Genomic DNA, 20,662 nt, shown 5'->3' on the forward strand with positions numbered 1-20,662 from the left:
CAAAGCCGTCAGAATGAATAAATGTTTTAGGTTCTTTACCCACCAAGCACAGTGAGATTTAGAATAATAAAGCTTTCCTTTGAGGCTTCAGGTAAATTTAATTCCAAATATGCATATTTTTCTCACAATCAGAAGCCTACATTCTCAAATGGAAAAGTTCTTCAACAGCTTCAGTATAAAGACTAAATATGGAACGATGGCGATGACAGTAACGCCGATCTTCATCTTCGGTAGTATTTATATTGCATGGGTTTATACGGCCCGTGCTTTGAACAAGAAGCCGAAGAAGGCCGTTCATGGTGTTCTTTCAAGGTCCCTGTCTCTTGGGGCTCTCCATGGAGGCAAATTGGCCATGGAGAGACTGCTCGATTATCAACGTGCCGTGGCGGATGCAGCAACTTTGGAAGCTGCTGAGGTTGATTTGAAGGCTTTACTTGAAGAGGAAAAACTTGATTTCAAGAGCTTGCAGGTTAGCCATGGCATCTCTATCAATTTAACCAGATCACATTTTTTTAGGCTTTTTTTTTTTTTCTAGTCTTGAATCCAGTTTGAGCCTTCTGTCAATACTTAAATATTTAAGCTAGGTAAATTTTCTTGTTGGATAAAATATAAACATTTAAAATGTAAATCATGTACATTTACAACCTAAATTATACTAGGAGATAATAAGTAATACCAAATGTTCAGAGATTGATCTTTGAAATTTTCCCTTTCAAAATCAATTAAAATTTTCACCTAATTTCAAGTAGATAATAATTTTGAGTCAAATTAATAATCGGGGATTATTGTTGACTGCTTTAAGGTCTCCAAACGTGTTACTCAGGGTGGCAGTTTTCACATTTTTATCATGAACTATCCTCAAAGTTCATAATTAGGATTTTCAGTTTGTTTCATTGTGTTTTATGTTCTCAGCTTAGGTTTTTGGGATAAGAGATCCTCGGTCATAACCCAATCCGAAATAGAAATCTTGTTAAAATTTTCAGTCTTAACTTGAATTGAAAATTTTTTGGATTGATTTGACACAACCTCAATGAGCATGAATTATCCAACAGATCATGTCATATCAAAATTAATATTTAACATAATATGCTATAAAATGACACATTTGTCAAAACATAACCGCATGTAAAAAAAAAAAAAAAAAGTAATACCTTTGAGGCAATAAACTTAATATAAAAATCATCACAGAAAATCTAAACAAAATTGACAAGTTAATGTGTATGTTGGTGTTGCATTGGCACTGAAAAGCGCACAGTTGCAAAGCTGGAAATGAGCGGAAAAGAAGGTGATGCAGTGCAAATATTACAGAAAGCATTGGAGAATGCCCGAGGTCGAAAGAAAGGACATGAAGCATATGAACTTGAAATGTTGCTTGTGGAATTACTCATCTACAAGGTAATACTAAATTTCGTAACTCTAATATGACAATTCATACGTGGTTTTATAATCTTCATCGTTTTTGTTTTGCAATTCACAGGGAGATTTTGGAAAGGCTTTAGCCTGCAAATGCTTGGACAAGGAAATTTCCGACGCTCGTCGACCACTGTATAAGGTAGGAGGATTCGGAACTCCTGGAATTTGATTGTTCTGAAATGAATTGTTTTTGTGAACGTTTAAGAAGATACTGGATGCAGGCAATTATTCACATAATGCTGGGGCCCCAGAAAGAATCATCAGCAGTCTTTTGGTGGAAAGAATTTGATGAGATGCGGCAGCAATTCCAGTGGCCACCAAGTTCGGAAGACAATCATGTTCCTGAAGCCATTCAGAATTTTGATGAATTTAAGAAGATTGTCAAGTTATTAAAGTCTGTCATCCTGGAAAAAACTAAGTGACAAATTACATCATTTTCATAGATCATGCATTCGAAACCATTGTTATTTGAACAGAATGTAATGAATCATTATAATGCTGTTGAAATTTCACATCTAATTCTAAACTATTTTTCGAAGTTGCATCTTGAACCTCGAAATATCACACACTAATGCATTCTAATTTATCTGTATTAAGATGTAAGACCTTGACTCGAGATGTACTAGTTTGGTGGTCTAGCTCCATCTCGAGGGTACTCCATATATTAGAAAAGTCTATTTATTCATACTTTGAACCGATTAAATTTTTATCATATAGAAAATTATTTTATAAAATATATATTCATATAAATGTATGTTTTACTGGGTGCACTTAATATATTCAAGAGATTTGCAGAAAATTTTTAGAATTAGCAGTATTTTCAGGGAAAGATGGTAACAGAAAAGATTCAGATTCAGATTGAGATTGAGATCGAGATCTGATTGAAGGAGAAGAAACTCGTGGCAATGATATTTTATGGGGAAAACCAAGCTCACTTGCAGAACTCCCTTGTAATTCCAATCAAGACTGCTCTGTTTTTCTCTGATCTACCTCTTCACCGTTGTGTTTCTTGCTCTTTACAACGCTCTCGCTTCAAAGAGATCTTAGATTTGTGTCGAAAGTCTTCTGGTTTTACCCGTGTTGAGGTATATGCAGGGAAATGCCTCTACTTTTGGTGGAAATTTAACTACCCAGAAGAGATTTTCCTTTTTTGATCATTCAAATGACAATGTTGAGGTTCCTTGTGGCTTCTTCAAGAACTTCCCCATTCTTCATTCTGGTCAGTTTATATTGATAAGCTTCAACTTCAGTTTACATGTACTGCAAATGATCTTCTCTTCTCAATTCTGTGTGTATTTCAGATTGTGTTACCATGGAAAACTTAAGAAATAGTTGTAGTTTCAGCCATCTTCAATTACCATGACAAAATCCGGCAACCCAGAGGACTTGGGTTCAAAAGACTAGATTTTGTACATTTCTTCATGTTTGTGGACGATGTAATGACAGGTGATGAAACCAACGTCCTTTCACAGGGAAAGCTGACAAACAATAACAGGTAGGCAGATTATCAGTTCTTGGTCAGTTCATCGGCCATACTGTTTCCATCAATAAATTCATGTCTATTTATTTTGAGTACATAAATATATATACATTTATATATATATTATGATTAGATAATTTTAAATTAAAAGTAAAGTATCATCAACATCTAATTATATGATAATATATATAAGTGTTTATACGTTTATATACTAAATATATATAATATTACTCTGTAACACAGTCCAATAGCCCACTAAGATACACTTAACACAGTCCATCAGGGTTTGTTTCTGTGCTTTGAACCTAAAACGCGTCTTAACAGTTAAGTAGCTCAAATTTTTAATTCTACCACTAAAATGTTTGGCAAGTAGCTCGTATAGGACTGACTCGTTTCAGATTCATTCGAACAGAGCTCAAACTCGAGTTTGAAGAGGCTCAATTCGAATCTAACCCTACATTAAACTAATATTAAGTGTGTTGACTCAAAGTGTAAAAAAAATAAATTTCATAAATAAAAAAAATATGAATTTAAGCCTCTTTCGACAACGATTTAACCATAAGAAAAAAAGTACACACTGATTTCTTTATACATTGTATATACAAATTTTAGCTAAAATGTCGGGGAAGTAGTATAATAACATAGTACTATTAAATTACTTGCCCAAAATTAATCATATCATAATTAGACAAAGTCACAATGGTAAGGTAATTACACAATTATGTCAACAAATCATACCCTAATTAATAAATTAAGGTAAGATCATTATTATATAATGCTAACTTTTTTTATACAAATTTTTTACTAAAGTTTTTTTCTACCTTGGCTTAATTTTGTCATGCTTTATTATTAAATTTCCTTGTTCCTCTTCTTGCTGTTGTTCCATTAACTAAAATAAATAAGGCTGCCAATACTAACAATTTATATAAATATAGGTATAATGTTGATACATCATTATATAATTAAATAATTAAAAATTAAAAATAAAATAACATTCAGTCATATAATAAAATATTAACATTTCATTATTAATACACATCTTTGAATTTATTTTACATTACAAAGCCACCTAATTCTTGTCTCTTATATTTGCTTTACCATGTGCAAGACTTTAAAGAAATTTAAGAAAAATCAAACAATCTAATGGAGGGCAACGTTTACTAATCGGTCTGATTGAAAATTAATGATCAATCCAATTTAAATTAAAACTAAAATTCGTTTTAGTTATTTAATAAGATTAATTTAAAGTTAAATCAATCAAATTGTGTTAGATTAAGATTCAACCGTTAGATCATATTAATTAAACAACATTATTTATCTACTTAAAATTAATATTGAGATTGAATAAACTTAAACCCGGTTGAACCCAGGTGTAGGGAGTACCAATTCCTCTAGTGGGTATTCATATTCCATAGTTCATATTTTGCCTGAAGCAACTCTAAATTCAAAGAAAAGAAAAATATATCTGTCAATGCATGGCCCTTCAAGAAAACATGTTTCTTTTTCAAGAGAAAGAACAACATGATCTACTATAAAAACATGTTGCTTCATTAAAATATGTCTACCAACTTTAACCATAGAATTGACCCATCAGGTTTTATCACAATATTCATTTTCTTGCTCTTTATAAGAAAAAACAAATGGTAATTTTTTTTTTTTTTAAATTTTCAAAAGAGGATAATAAGAAAATCTTGTTGAATTTTGAACTCAAACAAAACACAAAGTGATAAATTGCAGATCAAAGAGCTTTTAAAGCTCCCTTCTTATATATACATATAAAAGGCGATGAAACTTATGTAACTGATAGTCTTTATGGGGAAGCCAGCCCCTTCTACCAAGACACCTCTGCTTTTTCAATCAAAGCTTCTCTGTTGCTCTCTGTTTTACCTCTTCATAGCTCTCTTTCTTGCTCTCCAAAAATCTCTTTCTTCAAAACCATGCATCTTCAAATCCTCACCCTTTCACCCTATTCAGACCTCTCTCTTCTCTTACAATTCCTCTTATGGAGAGCACAAATATGCCCTCTCTACGCAACACTCTTCTTGCTCCTCCCCTGTCTTTTTCTCAGGTTAATTTTTTTTTCTCTCTCTTTTCTGCTCAATTATCGGTGATGATGATTGTAAGTATGATTTTTGTGTAACTTCTTTTGGTTTTTGTGATCAGATTACAAAGTGGTGTTCAATAAAATTCAGGATTTATGCACGAACTCTTTGGCTTTTAGCCCGGTTTTGAAGTATATAGAGGGAAATTCTGATAGTTTTGGTGGAAATTTCAGTATTCAGAAGAGGACTTCTTATTTTGATCATGCCAATAATAGTGTAGAAATTCCTTGTGGGTTCTTTAAGAAGTTCCCAATTAGTAATTCTGGTAAGTTCTAATTTTGATGGAATCTTTATGAACTAGCTGAGGGAAAAGCTTTTTCTTTTCTCTTGATTTATGTTTCTGTTTGTATTTCAGATAAAACTACAATGGAAACTTGTAATGGAGTTGTTGTAGTCTCAGCAATCTTCAACAACCATGACAAGATTAGGCAGCCAAGAGGACTTGGATCCAAGACCTTGGAAACTGTTTGTTTCTTCATGTTTGTAGATGTTTTAACATTCCAAGGACTTGAAGATTACCAATTGACTCCAGGGAAATCTGAAGAGCTCAAAATTGGGGCATGGAGAATTGTTAAAGTTTCAAGCAAGAATCTGTATGAGAATCCTGCCATGAATGGAGTGATAGCTAAGTACTTAGTTCACAGACTTTTCCCAAACTCGAAATTCAGCATTTGGATTGATGCTAAGTTGCAGCTGAATGTGGATCCACTACTGCTGATTCATGCGCTTGTGGTCTCAAAAAATGTGGACATGGCAGTATCAAAACATCCATTTTTCATTCATACTATGGAAGAAGCCCTGGCAACTGCAAGGTGGAAGAAATGGCGCGACATCAATGCATTGCAGGCGCAAATGGAGACATATTGCGAAAATGGATTGCAGCCGTGGACTCCCAACAAGCTCCCCTATCCCTCAGGTATCTATCTATACATTTATTCATGGTCAGAAATTTATCTTTTCAATTTGTTTTACAAGGCTTTTTCTAGATTGACACATAAAGTTAGGATGACAATGGGGCGGGGGAGGGGTAGATACCCTGATCCGCATCCCAGAGTCTCTATCCCTTCTCTGCGGGAGGGATATAGAGGGGAGATGACAAAAACCGAGGAGGAGGTGGGTCATGGATTATCTATCTCATCCCCTCTCCTGTCCCCGATTACAGGGATTTCAACCTTAATCTCATCTCCCAATATTAGAGAATGAATGAGCAAGAATTGTCATGTTTTATATGAAGTTTATAATTAAGGAAATGAAAAGAAGCAAACCTACCTATGCCTAAAGTAAAAGGAAAAAACAATTATTAACCCAAAGTTGTCTTAATCTATGTGATTGATTTTGATTTTTCAGTTTCTATTTGCTTATTAATTTCCTAACAAACCCCACTAGAAAGGGGCAGGTAAGGGATATTACAAGAGGCATAATCTAGACTGGAAACCATTTGTATTAAGAATTTTAAATTTAATTATCTTGTTGAAGTTGTCTAATAATCATCTTTCACCTGACCATTACTCTCCAATCCCTTCAACAAAATAAAAAGAAAAGCTTGTAGTGTTCTTTCCTATGTCTTATTAAATAGACCTAACTTTGCTTGCCAGCTACCGCATAAGCTTCAGAACATGGCTTGTATTAAACATAAAGGGAACTGTGGACCCTGCAAGGCAGGAAAACTTAGTTTGAATTGAATATAGAAGGCCGAAAGACTATTGCCAACTAAGGCTTATTGAAATGACAAATTTCCATATTTTAAGTTTTGAAAAATCAAATTCTCGTTGATTTAGTGATTTTTATCGAATGAAAGTCATTTTACATAAATTTTTTAATTATATTTTTCTTTCTCAAATGACATATATTTGGGATAAATTATAATTTTTTAAAATATTAGAGATATTAAAAAAAATTTATGTGGGGTTTTAAAAATTTGAAAAAGTTTAAAGTTATTTTTAAAATTTTAATATGACATTTAATAGTTTAAAAAATGACAATTATACTCCAAAAAATTGAACAAAGCATAATATTTTAAGATTAGTTAGAATTATGATATTTTTTATAACTCCAAGTAGTAAATTTTGAAATTGGTAAAGATATATTAATAATTTGATATTTTTATTAAATATTAATGTTAGTTTCGTAATTTCAATAAAAGAAAAAATAATTGTTTTTGAGAAAACCAAATAAAATTTACTAACAAATAACAATAACGGTAATTTGGTTTTTTGAAATTTAATATATAGAAATTTGTCACTTCATTGGGTAATAGTCTCCTGGCCAATATAAAATTATGCGTTGTTTCATGCACATATATAATATTATATATGTGTATTATTGAAATCATTTTAACTTAGTTTTTCAATACTTAATTAAATACTTAGATTTAAATATTATGTTATTTTGTGATTAAATATTATTTTATTTTTAATTTAAAATTATTTAATTATATAATAACAAATCGTCTAAATAATCAGTTGGATACTCAAATTGCATAGTATTGCATTGGCAGATGTACCAGATAGTGCACTGATTTTAAGGAAGCATGGACTGAGGAGCAATCTGTTCTCTTGCCTTTTGTTCAACGAGTTGGAGGCGTTTAATCCAAGAGACCAACTGGCTTTCGCCTTTGTGAGAGACAAGATGATCCCGAAGCTTAAATTGAACATGTTTGAGGAGGAAGTGTTTGAGAATATCTGTGTGGAGTACAGGCATAATATTAAAGCTAAAGGCGTCAGTGAAAAAGGCTTCAATTTCAAAGGCAACGAAAGAGCAAAGCAAGATTTGTTTATGAGTAATGGCAGCAATTGCCAGAAGTATCTTTTCAAAATGTGGGAGGGGGAATCCCATTATTGATCTTGTCTGTAATTAAGCCTTCATCGTAAAACCACAACTCCGGCAGAGCTTAGCACTTCATCAACTCCACAATGTTGGAATGAAACTTATTTTCACAATGGAAAATATATGGGGCAACAAATATATAGGAATTATTTACGAAGACTGGCGTTCAAAGGCAATAATATTAAGATAAATCATGTTTGTCAATATAATCGCTCAATCTTCAGATTGAAATTGAGCAGATTGTTATTTTCACCCAAGGTTTGATGGAAAAACGGGCTCATTCTTTGAATTCAAAAATTACAAAATACCACCCAAAACTCAATTTTGTTAAAAAAATTAATGATGGAAGATCATAAATGTTATTTTATTTATAAAATTTTCAAAACATAAAGAATTAAAAAATAAATCCAATGTCCCATCACAAGGTTGCAGTTGGCAAATGCCATCCAATAAGATTGTATTTTTTTTTATATGATTTTGATATAATCACACTTAGATATGTGATTCTTTCATATTGTATTATTTAATATAATTTTGACGATTTTGATAATTGAAATCGTGCCCAAAAAAGTTTGATTTCGCATGAATTGCATCTAGTAAGGTGTTATGTGATTAGATCGCAACTTAAATGTGATTCTGACTATCGAATCACATCAAACAACAATTAGAATTACATAAAAAATATATATTTAACCAGGTCCAACAAAATTACAACTTCATTAGTGTGATATAATAAGATTGCACATTTTTCATGTGAATTTAATTGTTGGATTAAGGTCAAATTGCTAATGATTAAGATGAATAATATCATCAAATAGATAAATAAATTTGTTAAAAATGGTGAACAATATCAACACCAAAATGGATAAAATCATAAGAGGGGTAAATAAATTAAACTCAAATCGAATTAAAACCCTAAGTTCTAACTCAAGTTTAACGTATTCAGACCGAATATGGATTCAATCCATATGACCTTCACTCAAATCCACCGTGGATTCTTGCACAAAGTATACCGTAACTTGTTGCACAAATTTTGGCTTAGTTTTTTAAGCATCGATCGTGCCCACCGTCACATTGTTAACCTTCAAACACACAAATAATATCAATAAAAATATACTTCATGTTCTATTTGCTTTGATTTTTTATGCATGTAAACTGATCTTGCAGATTCACATGATTAAATAAATTCATATCATGCCCAGATTTAGATTTATGAAATTACTTCTAAACATTAAAAAATATTATTCGAATTTATTGGAGTCCAAGCAAAATGTTATGCATGTGACAAAGAGATTGAAGCCCATTTTGGTAATTTCACTTGCTAAGCAGGCCCACTATATAACTCTCACCACCCCTACTCGGAGACTCGCAGAGGTCAACAATTTCATCGAAGTTCAGAATCGGCTGAAGAAAATGGCGACTCAACAGTTGATCGCTGAGAACAAAGAAGGCGCCGAGATCCACCATGGCGCCGATATTTGCAAGCAAAAGTGTCATGAGCTTCTCGTGGAACTCAACCTTCCCAAAGGTCTTCTCCCACTTAACGACATAGCCGAGATGGGCTATAACAGCAGCACGGGTTTCTTGTGGCTCAAGCAAAGCAAACGTTACGAACACAAGTTCCAAGGCATCGGACGCACCGTTGCCTACGAGACTGAGTTGACCGCGTTCGCCGAGAACAGGCGGATGCGCAAAGTCAGCGGAGTGAAAAGCCAACAGCTACTGATGTGGGTGAAGATTGCTGAAATGTCTATCGAAGAGCCTGGGAAAGTGAAGTTCACTAGTGTAGCTGGTCTTTCCATGTCGTTCCCGGTCTCTGCGTTCGAGCTGGAAGAGAAGGACCACAAGTAAACAAAAAGAAACTGTTGGGGTTTTTTAATACTTCAAATAATTTATGATCCGCCTGTCTTTATCTTTCGTGTCTGATTTCAATTTCAATCTCCAGCAACCAAAAATAAAGTTACTGTTACAGTATCTAACGATTTATCAAGTTTGATATATATAATTTCAATAAAACTCTATGTACCTATTTTTGGTACACAATTTATATACACAGATGAGGTGTCATTATGTGATTGGATATTTCTTTATCATATGGTAACACATATTTTAAAATCACCTAATTACATGATGACACATCATTGTGTATATGAATTGTATATCAAAAATAAGTACACATTATATTGTTCATATAATTTATATTTGAATTCCATCTAAATTAAATTCAAAATCTTAATTTAAGATTTGAGAAAAGAGAAACGCACTCACGTTTCTTGCACAAACTCTATTGGATTGCCTTGACCTGCTGCATAAAATTTGCATATTTTCTTATGCATCATGCTTCTCATCCCCTTCTTCGTCCAACCATGTATACTTTCGTAAAACTCCATGCAGCTCCACTACTTTTATATAATACACATTTAACCCTAAATCTAACGGACGCGGATGAATTTTAACAACATATAATCTCTTAAAAAAACTATTCTTCCCCTTTTTTTTTCTAATTTTTGTGTTTTTTTCCCCTTTGAATTAAATATTAAATCAAGTTAACTAACACATTATCAATAATGATATTAATTTATATAATAATAATAATATATTATCATATGGTTTAATGTTTCTGACTCAAAATTATTATTAACAAATAGGGTCAAACTTGCACACACAAAAATTTGGGACAAAAGATTAATTTATGTGTTGAATCCAACCCAATTACAATGTTAAATTTTGCATTATTAGTTTGAAGTACCTCAGCTTTGGTTGAATCCAACACTAATAGCCCATGAGGTATGGGAAGCCATAATTTTTTTCACTTTATTGATAACCCTCCAAATAATTCTACTAATAATAGTGTGGAATTTGATGCAAATCTAATCTTAAATAAAACTCAATTGAATTTTGGTTTGAAGAATAAATTAACTTTGAATTCAATTTAAACCAATCTGAACTTGAATATATGAATCAGATAAACTCGTCTTATCAATAAAAATAAATCCAATCTAGTAAGTTTAATTTTTATTTTAAACTCAACTCGTTACAAGCCTTTTAATATATGTTGCCTTTTGGGTAGGGTTGGATTCGAGCCGAGGCCTTTTGGGTAAGGCTGGATTCGAGCCGAGCCGAGCTCGGCTCGTGGCCAGCTCGAGCTCGGCTCGACTTTTTAATGGTCGGCTCGAGTTCGGCTCGAGCTGACCTCGGCTCTGCTGGAGTTCGGCTCGCTTTTGGCTTGGCTCGGTTCGTTTTTCATATCAAAACGATATCGTTTTGTGTATATATAAATCAAAACGACGTCGTTTTGTATAAAAAATTTTAAAAAAAATCAACTGAACCAACCCGAGCCAGCTCGAGCTCGGTTCGAGCTCAATCGAGCAGAGCTCCAGCTCGAGCTGGCTCGGCTCGAATCCAGCCCTACTTTTGGGCATAATATCTCATATAAAACAAGATGGGCCGAAAATTAATAGTGGGTATCTTAGTTTGGGGGCTACTAGATACCCACACCTTCTAGTAAATGAATTTTGCAAGCAAAACAAGTAGCACGCGCCCATCGTGTTCATTATGCGCATCTATAAACTAATCAAAGCGAACAAATAAAAAACGTGAAAGAAAATTCGAAATTAGAGTCTTCGTTATTACAATTTCGTCCGGTTGATAATTAGATTCACTGAAATTAAATTCAAATCAAATCAAGTTATTTATAAGTTAAATCCGGTTTCATAAATGAGCTTACCTTCTTAGCTCTAGCTTGAGTCACGTTTAATATAAACAAAAATAAATCATATTGAATTAAGTCGTGTAAGCTTTTGGAATGATCTATCTCCGTTTGAGTGCAACTCTGCATACGAGAGTTATGCCAAAGAGACGTGTAACGATTACAAATATTAATATTCTCAATTGTAATTTTTTTTTTGGGTTTGGGACAAAACAAAGTCACGTGACTATGGGAGACCACCTAGTGTTGAACATGTAACAGCCAAACAAAGCAGGCCCATTTTCGTAATTTCACTTCCACCGCAAGTTCGCTATAAGAAGCGCCACCCAGTGACTCTCATAATCACGCAAAAACTAACGAAGCTCATCGAAACACAGAAGCTAGAAGTCAGCAAAAATGGCGACTCAACAATTGGTAGCAGACAAGAAACAAGGAGCCGAAGTCCACCACGGCGCCGCCCTCTGCAAGAAAAAGTGCCATGAAGTTCTCGCCGAACTCAACCTTCCCAAAGGCCTTCTCCCACTCGACAACCTCACCGAGATGGGCTACAACCGCGCCACTGGATTCATATGGCTCAAGCAAAGCCAACCTTACGAGCACAAGTTCAAAGCCATCAACCGCACCGTTTCCTACGACACCGAAGTGTCAGCTTTCGTTGAGAACCGTCGAATGCGTAAAGTTACCGGAGTGAAAAGTAAGGAGCTTGCAATGTGGGTGAAGCTTGCCGAAATATATATTGAAGATCCTAATTCTGGCAAAGTAACTTTCTCCAGTGCGGCCGGGCTGTCGAGGGCCTTCCCTACCTCGGCGTTCGAGCTGGAGGACAAGAAGGACCAAAAGGAACAAAGAGAAAACTGTTGGGGTCGTTTCAAAATTTTAATATTTTAATAATTTACGGTAGATGCCTGTCACGTTTTTTTTTTTTTTTTTTTAAATTTATACAGTCTGTGCGTGGGTCAGATGTATGAATAAGCAACTTTTATATCAGTTGATAATAAGAATAGAAACTTTTGAGTTTTTATATTTTAATATATAAAATTTATTAATATAATTGCTATTTCTTTAATGGCTATTATCAGCTTGAGCAGATAATTAAAAAAGATTAACGGAGGACAAACAAATAAAAACAAGTTGAAAGCATTTTAAATTGAAATTATTAATTTTATACATTATTATCATTATAAACCATAACAATAGATAAGAGGTAGTTGTGGAATCAAAACAATTAAATCTTTATTGAGTTAGTTTAAGTTTGTTTTCTAGCTCGTGTTAGACAAGTTCAAGTATATGTGTTTTACATTATTGAGCTCGAATTTAAGAGTATTTAATTCACTAAATTTGCAGAGTTTAAAAAAATTTTATTTTAATCGATTAAAACAATACATGTCAAATGATCTTGTTTTGATCAATTTTGATTTAATTATAGTATTTTGTTGACCAAACTTGAACTGATTTAAAGAGAGCTCATAAAACGCAAGTATAGACTCAAACTTAACTTTTTTAATCCGAGTCTAACTAGAGTTAACATAATCTCAAATTTGACTCAAATTAAATCAATTTCTAATATAATATGAATATGAACTAGTTCAAATTCAATTTAAATTTAGAATAAATAGATGAAGATCAAGTTTTTCGAGCTCAATTTACTTGAATTAACCATTTAGTAACGCTAAAAGGCAATAAGAATTGTCTTTAAAATAAAAAAGAAAATTCGCCAAAACAAAAGAGAGAGGTATTGTTAGAGAAGAATCATCACCAATGAAGGAGAATAATCAACACTTGTCTTCAAGGCAGAAGCATCTTATTTTTCTGTTGGTAGCCACTTGTAATTTGAAAAAGGCATTTCCTGTTGCTTTAAGGGTACAAAACAACAGGCGAAGCATCATATTGGCTGGCTATGAACATGATGAGGAATCGCATATTAGTTGGGGCAGGTGGAAGTCCTACGATGCCAGAGGCGCCACATAGAATAATCATTCGGCTGATTTAAACTAATAAACCGGATCTTCAACTTGAGTTTTATTTTTTATAACTAGACATAAATTTAAATCTAATCTAAACCAGCTAGATTAGAATTCAACGTAAAATTATAGGAAGTAATCCCTTCAAACTTGCATGTATTACCTTTCGAAAAGAAATTTTAAGGGTTTCACTGGTTCAAATTTTTTTAATTTTTTTTTTAATCTTTTATCTTCATACAATTTAATATGTAGTTAGGCATGTAATTTTATTTACTATTTTCTTGAAATTAAAAAAAAAAAATCATGTTTTTTCCATTTAAAGATAAAAAAGAAGAAAAAACAATTCTTAAATGATTTTTTCCTTTCAAGATTCTTATCAATGCTAGAAAACACCTTCTTAACTGATTTTTTAAATTTAATCTCTTAATAATAATAATTTCACAATAATAATTTCACGAAGCTAATTTTGTTTGATTAATCAAATCGGTTCATCAATGGTTTCAAGTACGATGGTCCTATTGATAATCCTACATATGTGTACTCACAAATGATTTTAAAAAATAAATAAATTATGTATATCTATTTTGAATATATAAATAAGTATATATTTATAAAATAATATTTAATCATATAATAACACATCATATATATATTTATTTATGTATACAAAAATAGACACGCATAACATTGTTCTTTAAAAAGCCTAGCAAAACCTAAAGAATAGAAAATATAAAGGGAATAACCAAGTTCTTAACCAAGTGAGGCTCGAGAGCACGAAAGATATACCGGCATAAAGGGAATAACCAAGTTCTTAACCAGGTGAGGCTCGAGAGCACGAAAGATATACCGGCATCAAGATAATAAATGAGAGAGAGAAACTAACTTTATGGGTTCACAAACAGATGAAGGAATAATGCCACAAGGATGTGCTAGACTAGAGTACATCATCATCCATTAAATTAAAATACAATGGTTGAGAGCTAAGAAAAATGTTAACCCAACACTAAAGCAGTTACCTGAACTGTTGCAAACTCCCACATATGCCATAATGCAGAATAATATTTACATCTCTTTCAGATGATGCATAAAGTCCAGCAGTTAGATTATCCAAATTACCTGGAGAGAAAGCTGGGTAGATGTGTCTCATAAGTTTTCGCCTTTGATTTTTTTTTATCTTCCAATAACACAATCACTGTTGCATTATAGCTCATTTTACTGGACCATATCATTCAGCTTCTCAACCTCCTTGTGCATGCATGATGCATGCAGTAACAAACTACCCCTGTTGCCTCCTGGGATTTAGGCTGAAACACAGAACGGTAACACATATGATCAGCGAAATTTACAAATTACCCTATTCAATACTTGCCTATAAATAGCTCTATATCTCCCTCTTCTTATTATATCGGTTTTTTCATATTTCCCAGGGATTAGCCTATAGAAAAATAGTTGAATGTTTTATGATGGCTCAACTGATTGAGAATCACAGAGATGCAGCTGAGATTTACCATGGTGAAGCTCTCTGCAGGCAAAAAGTTGGTGAACTGCTTGAGGAAATATGTCTTCCTAAGGGCCTCTTTCCAACAGCTGTTGTAGAAATTGGCTGTAACAGATCCTCTGGATTTGTTTGGGCCAAGCATAAGAAGCAAGTGCAGTACAAATTTAAGCGCATTAACAAGACTATCTCCTATGATGTTGAAGTTGCAGCATTTTTTGAGAAACATCGCTTGAGAAATATAACTGGTGTTAGGACTAAGGAACTGTTACTTTGGGTCAACATCTCTGATATAGTCATCAACGATCCTTCTTCAGGAAAGATCAAGTTTCAGGTCCCCAATGGCATGTGTCGTATGTTACCTACTTCTGCATTTGAGCTGGAAGAGAATAAGGTTCTTGGCCAGGAGAAGTAAAACCTGAAATATGCAACCAAGTGTCAGAAGAAAATAAATTTAGCATAAAACTTACACGGTACTGAAACTCCTAGCAGTTTTGTTGGCTAAAGTATTTGTAAGAGAACTGAAAAACCAAAAAAAAAAATAAAAAAGGAAAGAGGAATTGTAATGTTAAGACCAGCTGTAATAAGTGAGATTTAATCAGATTCAAAGATATCTGATAGTTTACCTTATTTAACAGCACCTATAAAGCATCAACTAATTAAAATCCAACCTAGTTGACTCACAATTACAGGCATGACATCTTTTTACTAATTAACCAATATACAGAGTATCCTTTCTTGTGTTGCCTTATCCAATATTATCTTCCAGAATCTTAAAGCATCCATTAGACAAGAGTATGGGGAAAATTTGCGGTTTCAAGTACTGCATAAGACCGGATTCTTCATTATATTGCAGGGGAGAAATAAGGGTGTAACAATCTAAACCTGCAATAACTGATCTGACAATCAGATTATATGCATTAGAGGAAGATGGAGTTAGAAGCTGAGCTTGGGTTATTCTAAACATTCAACTGGAAATGAAAAATTAACGACAAAGAAATACCTTCAACACTGATCCATTGCAAAAGATATAGAATACAGTGATGAAAATTCCAATACATAAATAAGATATCAATGTGAATCAACTGCCGACCCTAATGAACAAAACAAACTTCTGACAAATCATTGTGTAAGCTGATATGTACAATTCAGAAATCTTGACAGGGTTGTGTCCTTCCATCACCAGACCTACACAGGATATCAATTTGGTTATGGGCGGTTGAGCTTCTTATCTGAAAACAATTCACAAGAAAAACATACAATTATAAAATGCCATTTGTACTTTTACTAGATTTAAAATCTGAATTGTGTTTGATATAGTATTGAACCAAAAAAAAAAAATCTTAAAGTTACAGAAAACCAAAAAAAAAACTGTTTTTATATTTTTCACTAAATTATAAGATGTGTTTTAAAAACTACTTAAATTTTTGAACCAAATACATTTTATAACTCTTCTATATCCCTTGTTTTTACATATAAAAATTGCATCCAAATTCCAGATCAAATGGGACGAATTACAAACACATTAAATTATGCAAATCCATGCAATCTGAGAACACTGAAGCCAAGAAGTAAAAACTCAAAGGATATTAATGTTTATAAAAGAAGATACCTAGTTAAGGATATTTGGAGTAGTCTCCATAGAACTCAGAGAGGTTGAGCTCCATCTTCATGCTCCTCTCTTGGAAGAAAATTAGCAGTCCCCAGTGAATATCAATTTCTTCTTGGTTTCCTACTCTATACCCTTAGACATGAGTGTCATCTTAAAGAATTGTGCGTGTCAAGTTCATTGATACCAAGTGTGGAAAAAAACAATAATTTTACATTGATCTTTATGTGTCTACAAATAAAGACTTATTTGAGAATTTTCATCAAATCAACATAGAACTTAAACCCAGGCTTCTTTTGTTAGCTCCTTACAATTGTCAATTTGTACTTTTCTGTGTCTGATTATCTGCTTCAAACATAGAAATCTCATCCCAAAGATTCTTCAAGTTAATTTGTAACACCTGACAGAACATTTTGGGGAATTTTCTATCCCACATCATCAATTCTGCCACTTGTTTTAGCATTTAATACATAAATAGTTATCTCAAAATTTTGTCTAGTTTGGCCAGTCTCCCATATCAACATCTTCATTTAAACTGAGCAGATATCACAGTATTCAATCCATTAACTAAATGCTGAACACTCAGTGTAGTTAGCTACCTACCAAGATAGTATTCTTGTCAGGAGAATGGCCAACACAAGCTTCTATCATGGTTGATAATCCATGAAGTTTGACTCCAGAAATCATAACAGTCCTCAAAGAATACAAAGTGCCCCTTCTATTTTTTCTGAATCATCTTTTAATACTTTATCATCACTAGACTGATATCTCCAGACTCCAAGTGTCTTATAATCCCACACAATTTCGGATATCTCATCTTGAGGCAAGCTTAGGCCATCACGTTTTATTGACTTACACAAGTCACAAAAGAATTTTGGGTCTTCTAGTCTGATATACTCATGCAATATTCGCTCATGATCTGGGATCCAGTTCCTAGGGAATGGTGTGTAATCGCATGAAGGAATTAATGACATGTGTGAGAACTGAACACCTTCAATTGCATCAACAAGTCCCATCCTCAAAAGATCAGAATACTCAGGTGCAGAATTGTTACTGCTCTCCCTCAGTGGATGGCTAAGATCACGAGAAGCTATCTTGTAGACTTTGGCACGAGATTTCAGTCTATACCTTGCAGCATAAAGTTTAGCCAAAGAACTACGTATCACATAAGCACAAAACCCAACAATTTTCCTTCTATTATCAGCAAATCGATACCAATCAGCCATTGTTTCAAGAAACTTATTCATCTGCGAATTACTATGAGCTTGACTTGAGTAAAGCATAGGATTACAAGGCAACGGCTCAGGATCCTTATCACCCTTGACCAACTGAAGCAACCTAAATCGGCGAATACATTGCTGTAAACTAGCAGTAACTGAAAGCAAAGTTCCCACACCCTTCTCACTCACAATTTTGCCCCCACTCCCTGTGTACCTAAGTGTAGGGTGTATCACTCTCCTGCAAATTATATGATCCAAAAACTGAATTCCCCTAGCTATATGTTCAATCTCCACCTTTGTATTATCCAATCTTATCCCAAAATTTCTCTCACAGAACTCAATTATTTCATTTCTGATTACCACAGCATCCTCTCTGGGACCTCGAATACCAATAAGAAAATGACCCCCATATCGAATATAATCCATTTTCCGTGTCTTCTCTTTGCCACTTGATGGAACAAACTCTGGCCAAGCAGGGTTATGACAACCATCATTAATTGAATCTTTCCATATTGAATCAAGCTTATTAGGCCGAAAAAACTCAAGTATTTTTTCCTCCATCATTTGATCCAATTCATTAAGGCACACATTAGCAAGTAAAGGACTCAAAATCCCACAACGACCATAAGAGGGTACCTTAGCTGCCTCCTCTGGTGCAAAATTAAAAAACGTTCTTAACCAATACGGGTCTGGTTTCGGCTCATTGTCTTTCAAAATCTTCTTCTTCGTAGCACCCTTTTTCTTCTTCTTCTTCTTATGCAAATCTTCATTACTATCATCACGCCTAATTCGATAATTATCAGATTCTTGAAGTCCCAGTTTGATTAAACTCAAGATTTTCTTATCTTTGACAGCCTTTTCAACACAACTTAAAATAACATCGGATGGAACGTAAGTTAGAAGCTCAGTTAAATCACCTCTCAAAAACCACAAGTAACCAGCAAAGTTACTCCTAATAGTTCTTATAACCGTATGAGCATTTCTTCCTGGCCGAAACGCATGAGACTTCCGCGAAAATCGGGGCTCAAAAACCGGTTCAAGCACCATAAGCAAGACCTCCTGCACCACCCGGTCCTGAAAACATGGCTCCTCCGACTCCAGAATAGCTCTAAGTTTCGTTTTCGAGATGGGTTTCGTAAACGGGGCGTCGTTAGGACTCCGGATAAGTTGGTGAGTTTTGTGATGCCATTTGAAGGATGAGCGAAGCACGGATCGTTGAAGAGACAGGAGAGACTGAAGAGTGTGATAGTGAATTGCATTACGAGGAGGGAACGTGCCAGTCACGTGAGCGCAAGCTCTTTGGTAAGCGAGAAGCCAGAGATCGAATTTGGAGAGGAAGCCTGAGAGGTTTCGAAAGGAAAAAGAGAGCGGTGAAGAGAATGTTTTGACCCAGAGAGAAAGAAGAATTTCGATAGGGTCTTGCTTGAGGAGAGTGTACGGATCTTGTAGGTGTTGGGTACGATGGTTTTGGATTTGGGAAGTGGAGAGTGAAGCAAAAGAGCGAGGGAGAGCGAGGGAGTAGATGCAGGGAAGGTGTTTGATGATTGGTCTCAACAACATTTTGCTAGGTGACTGAAACGCAACATGGATTTTTGAGTCTACCGTAGAAGAACATCCTTTGTTTGTTCGCAAAAGATTTGCCCTCATAAGGAGAGCCCAGACGCAAGCGGCGAGCCTGGAAAATTGGCGCTGAGATGGGGATGAGTCCGGGTTTTTGGGCCTGGTTTTATTCTTATTTGAAAGTTACAAGCTCAAGCCTTTCTCATGCCATCAAAATTCCCCGACCCATGGAAAAAATGGTTCGGCTAAAGTACTTTACCTAAGTTATTTTTAAACTATTTATATCCTTCCCTCCTATACAAAACCGTATACAACTGTGTCTATTTAATTTGGATTATATAATTGAATATTTAAATAATATATAATTTTAAATTAAAAATAAAATAGTATCTAATCACATTATAATATATCATTTATATATCAAATTGAATATTTAAACTAGATACATATAATATTGTTTTTCATCAAAAACAAATAAGACTTACTTTAATATAATGTAATATAATTATATTAAAGAAGTAATTAATTGAGTGAAAAATATATATCAATTAATCATATTATCTATACTTAAACTGACTTAAAATACTAGTATAATTCATTCTATCGAAAAAACAATGACAATGAAAACTTTTGATAGTTTTGACTATTTTCATTATCTCTTTAATATATCATATCATTATGATTTTAATAAGATAATATCATCAAAATTTTCATTTAGATATCTTAGATTCAATGTAATAGAATCTTGATATATATATATATATATATATATATATATATATATATATGAAACCATTCTATTATCATTTTTTCTCATCATGTAAATAGATATCATAAAAGGGCAAATAGATAAAAATTTTGCAATTTATACTTATTACTTTGTCAAATTTTCACTAGATTTCCGAGTAGCAAAACAAACTTCCTTAAAAACCTTACCTTATTCTTAATTACTGGTCTAAGATCATATCCCTCATACTGTGTTCTTCTTGTTAGGGAATTTATATAACTTCTTCAAAATTTCTTTCTCTTCCAAAACAGAAAAACAATGTGGAGACCCTCGAAGATTATAATAGTGTTTTTGTATTTGACCAAACAGTGCTACCCAGTACCTTGCATGACATAGATCCTATTTATTGATTCGTGTAAACAAATTACAAGAAGAGCTAGCTAGCTAGCTTTCCATCCATATATACTACAACATTGCATGCAATGGAGTACACGCTACGAAAATATATATGCATATTTAAGCATAACCCATGAAACAAGAACCCTGCAAACGATGCAGTT

General features: G+C 33.6%; 6 protein-coding genes across 12 annotated transcripts; 5 read left to right on the forward strand and 1 right to left on the reverse strand.

The window, feature by feature from the left end:
- Positions 1–79: 79 nt before the first annotated feature.
- On the forward strand, positions 80–1,948 carry LOC123219556. Of its 2 annotated transcripts, none has more exons than XM_044641566.1 (4): positions 80–469; positions 1,249–1,395; positions 1,478–1,552; positions 1,622–1,819. In XM_044641566.1, the coding sequence occupies exons 1-4, from the start codon at positions 110–112 to the stop codon at positions 1,700–1,702; spliced, it is 663 nt and encodes a 220-aa protein (XP_044497501.1). In that variant the 5' UTR covers positions 80–109; the 3' UTR covers positions 1,703–1,819. The 2 variants fall into 2 exon arrangements, with proteins under 2 accessions (XP_044497501.1, XP_044497500.1); XM_044641565.1 differs by having other exon boundaries at positions 82–469; positions 1,635–1,948.
- Positions 1,949–4,610: 2,662 nt separating this feature from the next.
- Positions 4,611–7,978, forward strand: LOC123218342 (probable hexosyltransferase MUCI70). Its single transcript, XM_044639762.1, has 4 exons — positions 4,611–4,961; positions 5,057–5,260; positions 5,351–5,911; positions 7,493–7,978. Exons 1-4 carry the CDS (start codon positions 4,706–4,708, stop codon positions 7,834–7,836), a joined length of 1,365 nt encoding a protein of 454 aa, XP_044495697.1. The 5' UTR covers positions 4,611–4,705; the 3' UTR covers positions 7,837–7,978.
- A 1,118-nt stretch (positions 7,979–9,096) lies between these two features.
- LOC123218854 lies at positions 9,097–9,672 on the forward strand. Its single transcript, XM_044640507.1, has one exon. The coding sequence runs from the start codon at positions 9,097–9,099 to the stop codon at positions 9,670–9,672; it is 576 nt and encodes a 191-aa protein (XP_044496442.1).
- A 2,208-nt stretch (positions 9,673–11,880) lies between these two features.
- Positions 11,881–12,553, forward strand: LOC123219475. Its single transcript, XM_044641460.1, has one exon. It carries the CDS (start codon positions 11,927–11,929, stop codon positions 12,416–12,418), a length of 492 nt encoding a protein of 163 aa, XP_044497395.1. The 5' UTR covers positions 11,881–11,926; the 3' UTR covers positions 12,419–12,553.
- A 1,770-nt stretch (positions 12,554–14,323) lies between these two features.
- Positions 14,324–19,588, reverse strand: LOC123219242 (nuclear intron maturase 1, mitochondrial). 6 transcript variants are annotated; one of them, XM_044641075.1, is made up of 4 exons: positions 16,599–19,588; positions 16,132–16,174; positions 15,000–15,404; positions 14,324–14,795 (listed from the first exon to the last, which is right to left on the reverse strand). In XM_044641075.1, exon 1 carries the CDS (start codon positions 19,460–19,462, stop codon positions 17,291–17,293), a length of 2,172 nt encoding a protein of 723 aa, XP_044497010.1. In that variant the 5' UTR covers positions 19,463–19,588; the 3' UTR covers positions 14,324–14,795; positions 15,000–15,404; positions 16,132–16,174; positions 16,599–17,290. The 6 variants fall into 6 exon arrangements, with proteins under 6 accessions (XP_044497010.1, XP_044497009.1, XP_044497008.1 ...); XM_044641074.1 differs by having other exon boundaries at positions 16,132–16,218; XM_044641073.1 differs by having other exon boundaries at positions 15,990–16,218.
- On the forward strand, positions 14,955–15,401 carry LOC123218855. Its single transcript, XM_044640508.1, has one exon. The coding sequence runs from the start codon at positions 14,955–14,957 to the stop codon at positions 15,399–15,401; it is 447 nt and encodes a 148-aa protein (XP_044496443.1).
- Positions 19,589–20,662: the final 1,074 nt, after the last annotated feature.

Source organism: Mangifera indica, chromosome 6 (genome assembly GCF_011075055.1).
Source record: "Mangifera indica cultivar Alphonso chromosome 6, CATAS_Mindica_2.1, whole genome shotgun sequence".
Taxonomy (NCBI): Eukaryota; Viridiplantae; Streptophyta; class Magnoliopsida; order Sapindales; family Anacardiaceae; genus Mangifera; species Mangifera indica.

What these genes read in the sequence shown, in the direction of transcription:
- LOC123219556 (XM_044641565.1), top strand. Translation starts at nt 110, where the DNA reads ATGCATATTTTTCTCACAATCAGAAGCCTACATTCTCAAATGGAAAAG. An exon ending in TTGATTTCAAGAGCTTGCAG is followed by an intron (nt 470 to 1,248) that starts GTTAGCCATGGC and finishes GGCACTGAAAAG; the next exon opens with CGCACAGTTGCAAAGCTGGA. An exon ending in CTCGTCGACCACTGTATAAG is followed by an intron (nt 1,553 to 1,634) that starts GTAGGAGGATTC and finishes TACTGGATGCAG; the next exon opens with GCAATTATTCACATAATGCT.
- LOC123218342 (XM_044639762.1), top strand. Translation starts at nt 4,706, where the DNA reads ATGGGGAAGCCAGCCCCTTCTACCAAGACACCTCTGCTTTTTCAATCA. An exon ending in CTCCCCTGTCTTTTTCTCAG is followed by an intron (nt 4,962 to 5,056) that starts GTTAATTTTTTT and finishes TTTTGTGATCAG; the next exon opens with ATTACAAAGTGGTGTTCAAT. An exon ending in GTTCCCAATTAGTAATTCTG is followed by an intron (nt 5,261 to 5,350) that starts GTAAGTTCTAAT and finishes TTTGTATTTCAG; the next exon opens with ATAAAACTACAATGGAAACT.
- LOC123218854 (XM_044640507.1), top strand. Translation starts at nt 9,097, where the DNA reads ATGCATGTGACAAAGAGATTGAAGCCCATTTTGGTAATTTCACTTGCT.
- LOC123219475 (XM_044641460.1), top strand. Translation starts at nt 11,927, where the DNA reads ATGGCGACTCAACAATTGGTAGCAGACAAGAAACAAGGAGCCGAAGTC.
- LOC123218855 (XM_044640508.1), top strand. Translation starts at nt 14,955, where the DNA reads ATGGCTCAACTGATTGAGAATCACAGAGATGCAGCTGAGATTTACCAT.
- LOC123219242 (XM_044641075.1), bottom strand. Translation starts at nt 19,462, where the DNA reads ATGAGGGCAAATCTTTTGCGAACAAACAAAGGATGTTCTTCTACGGTA.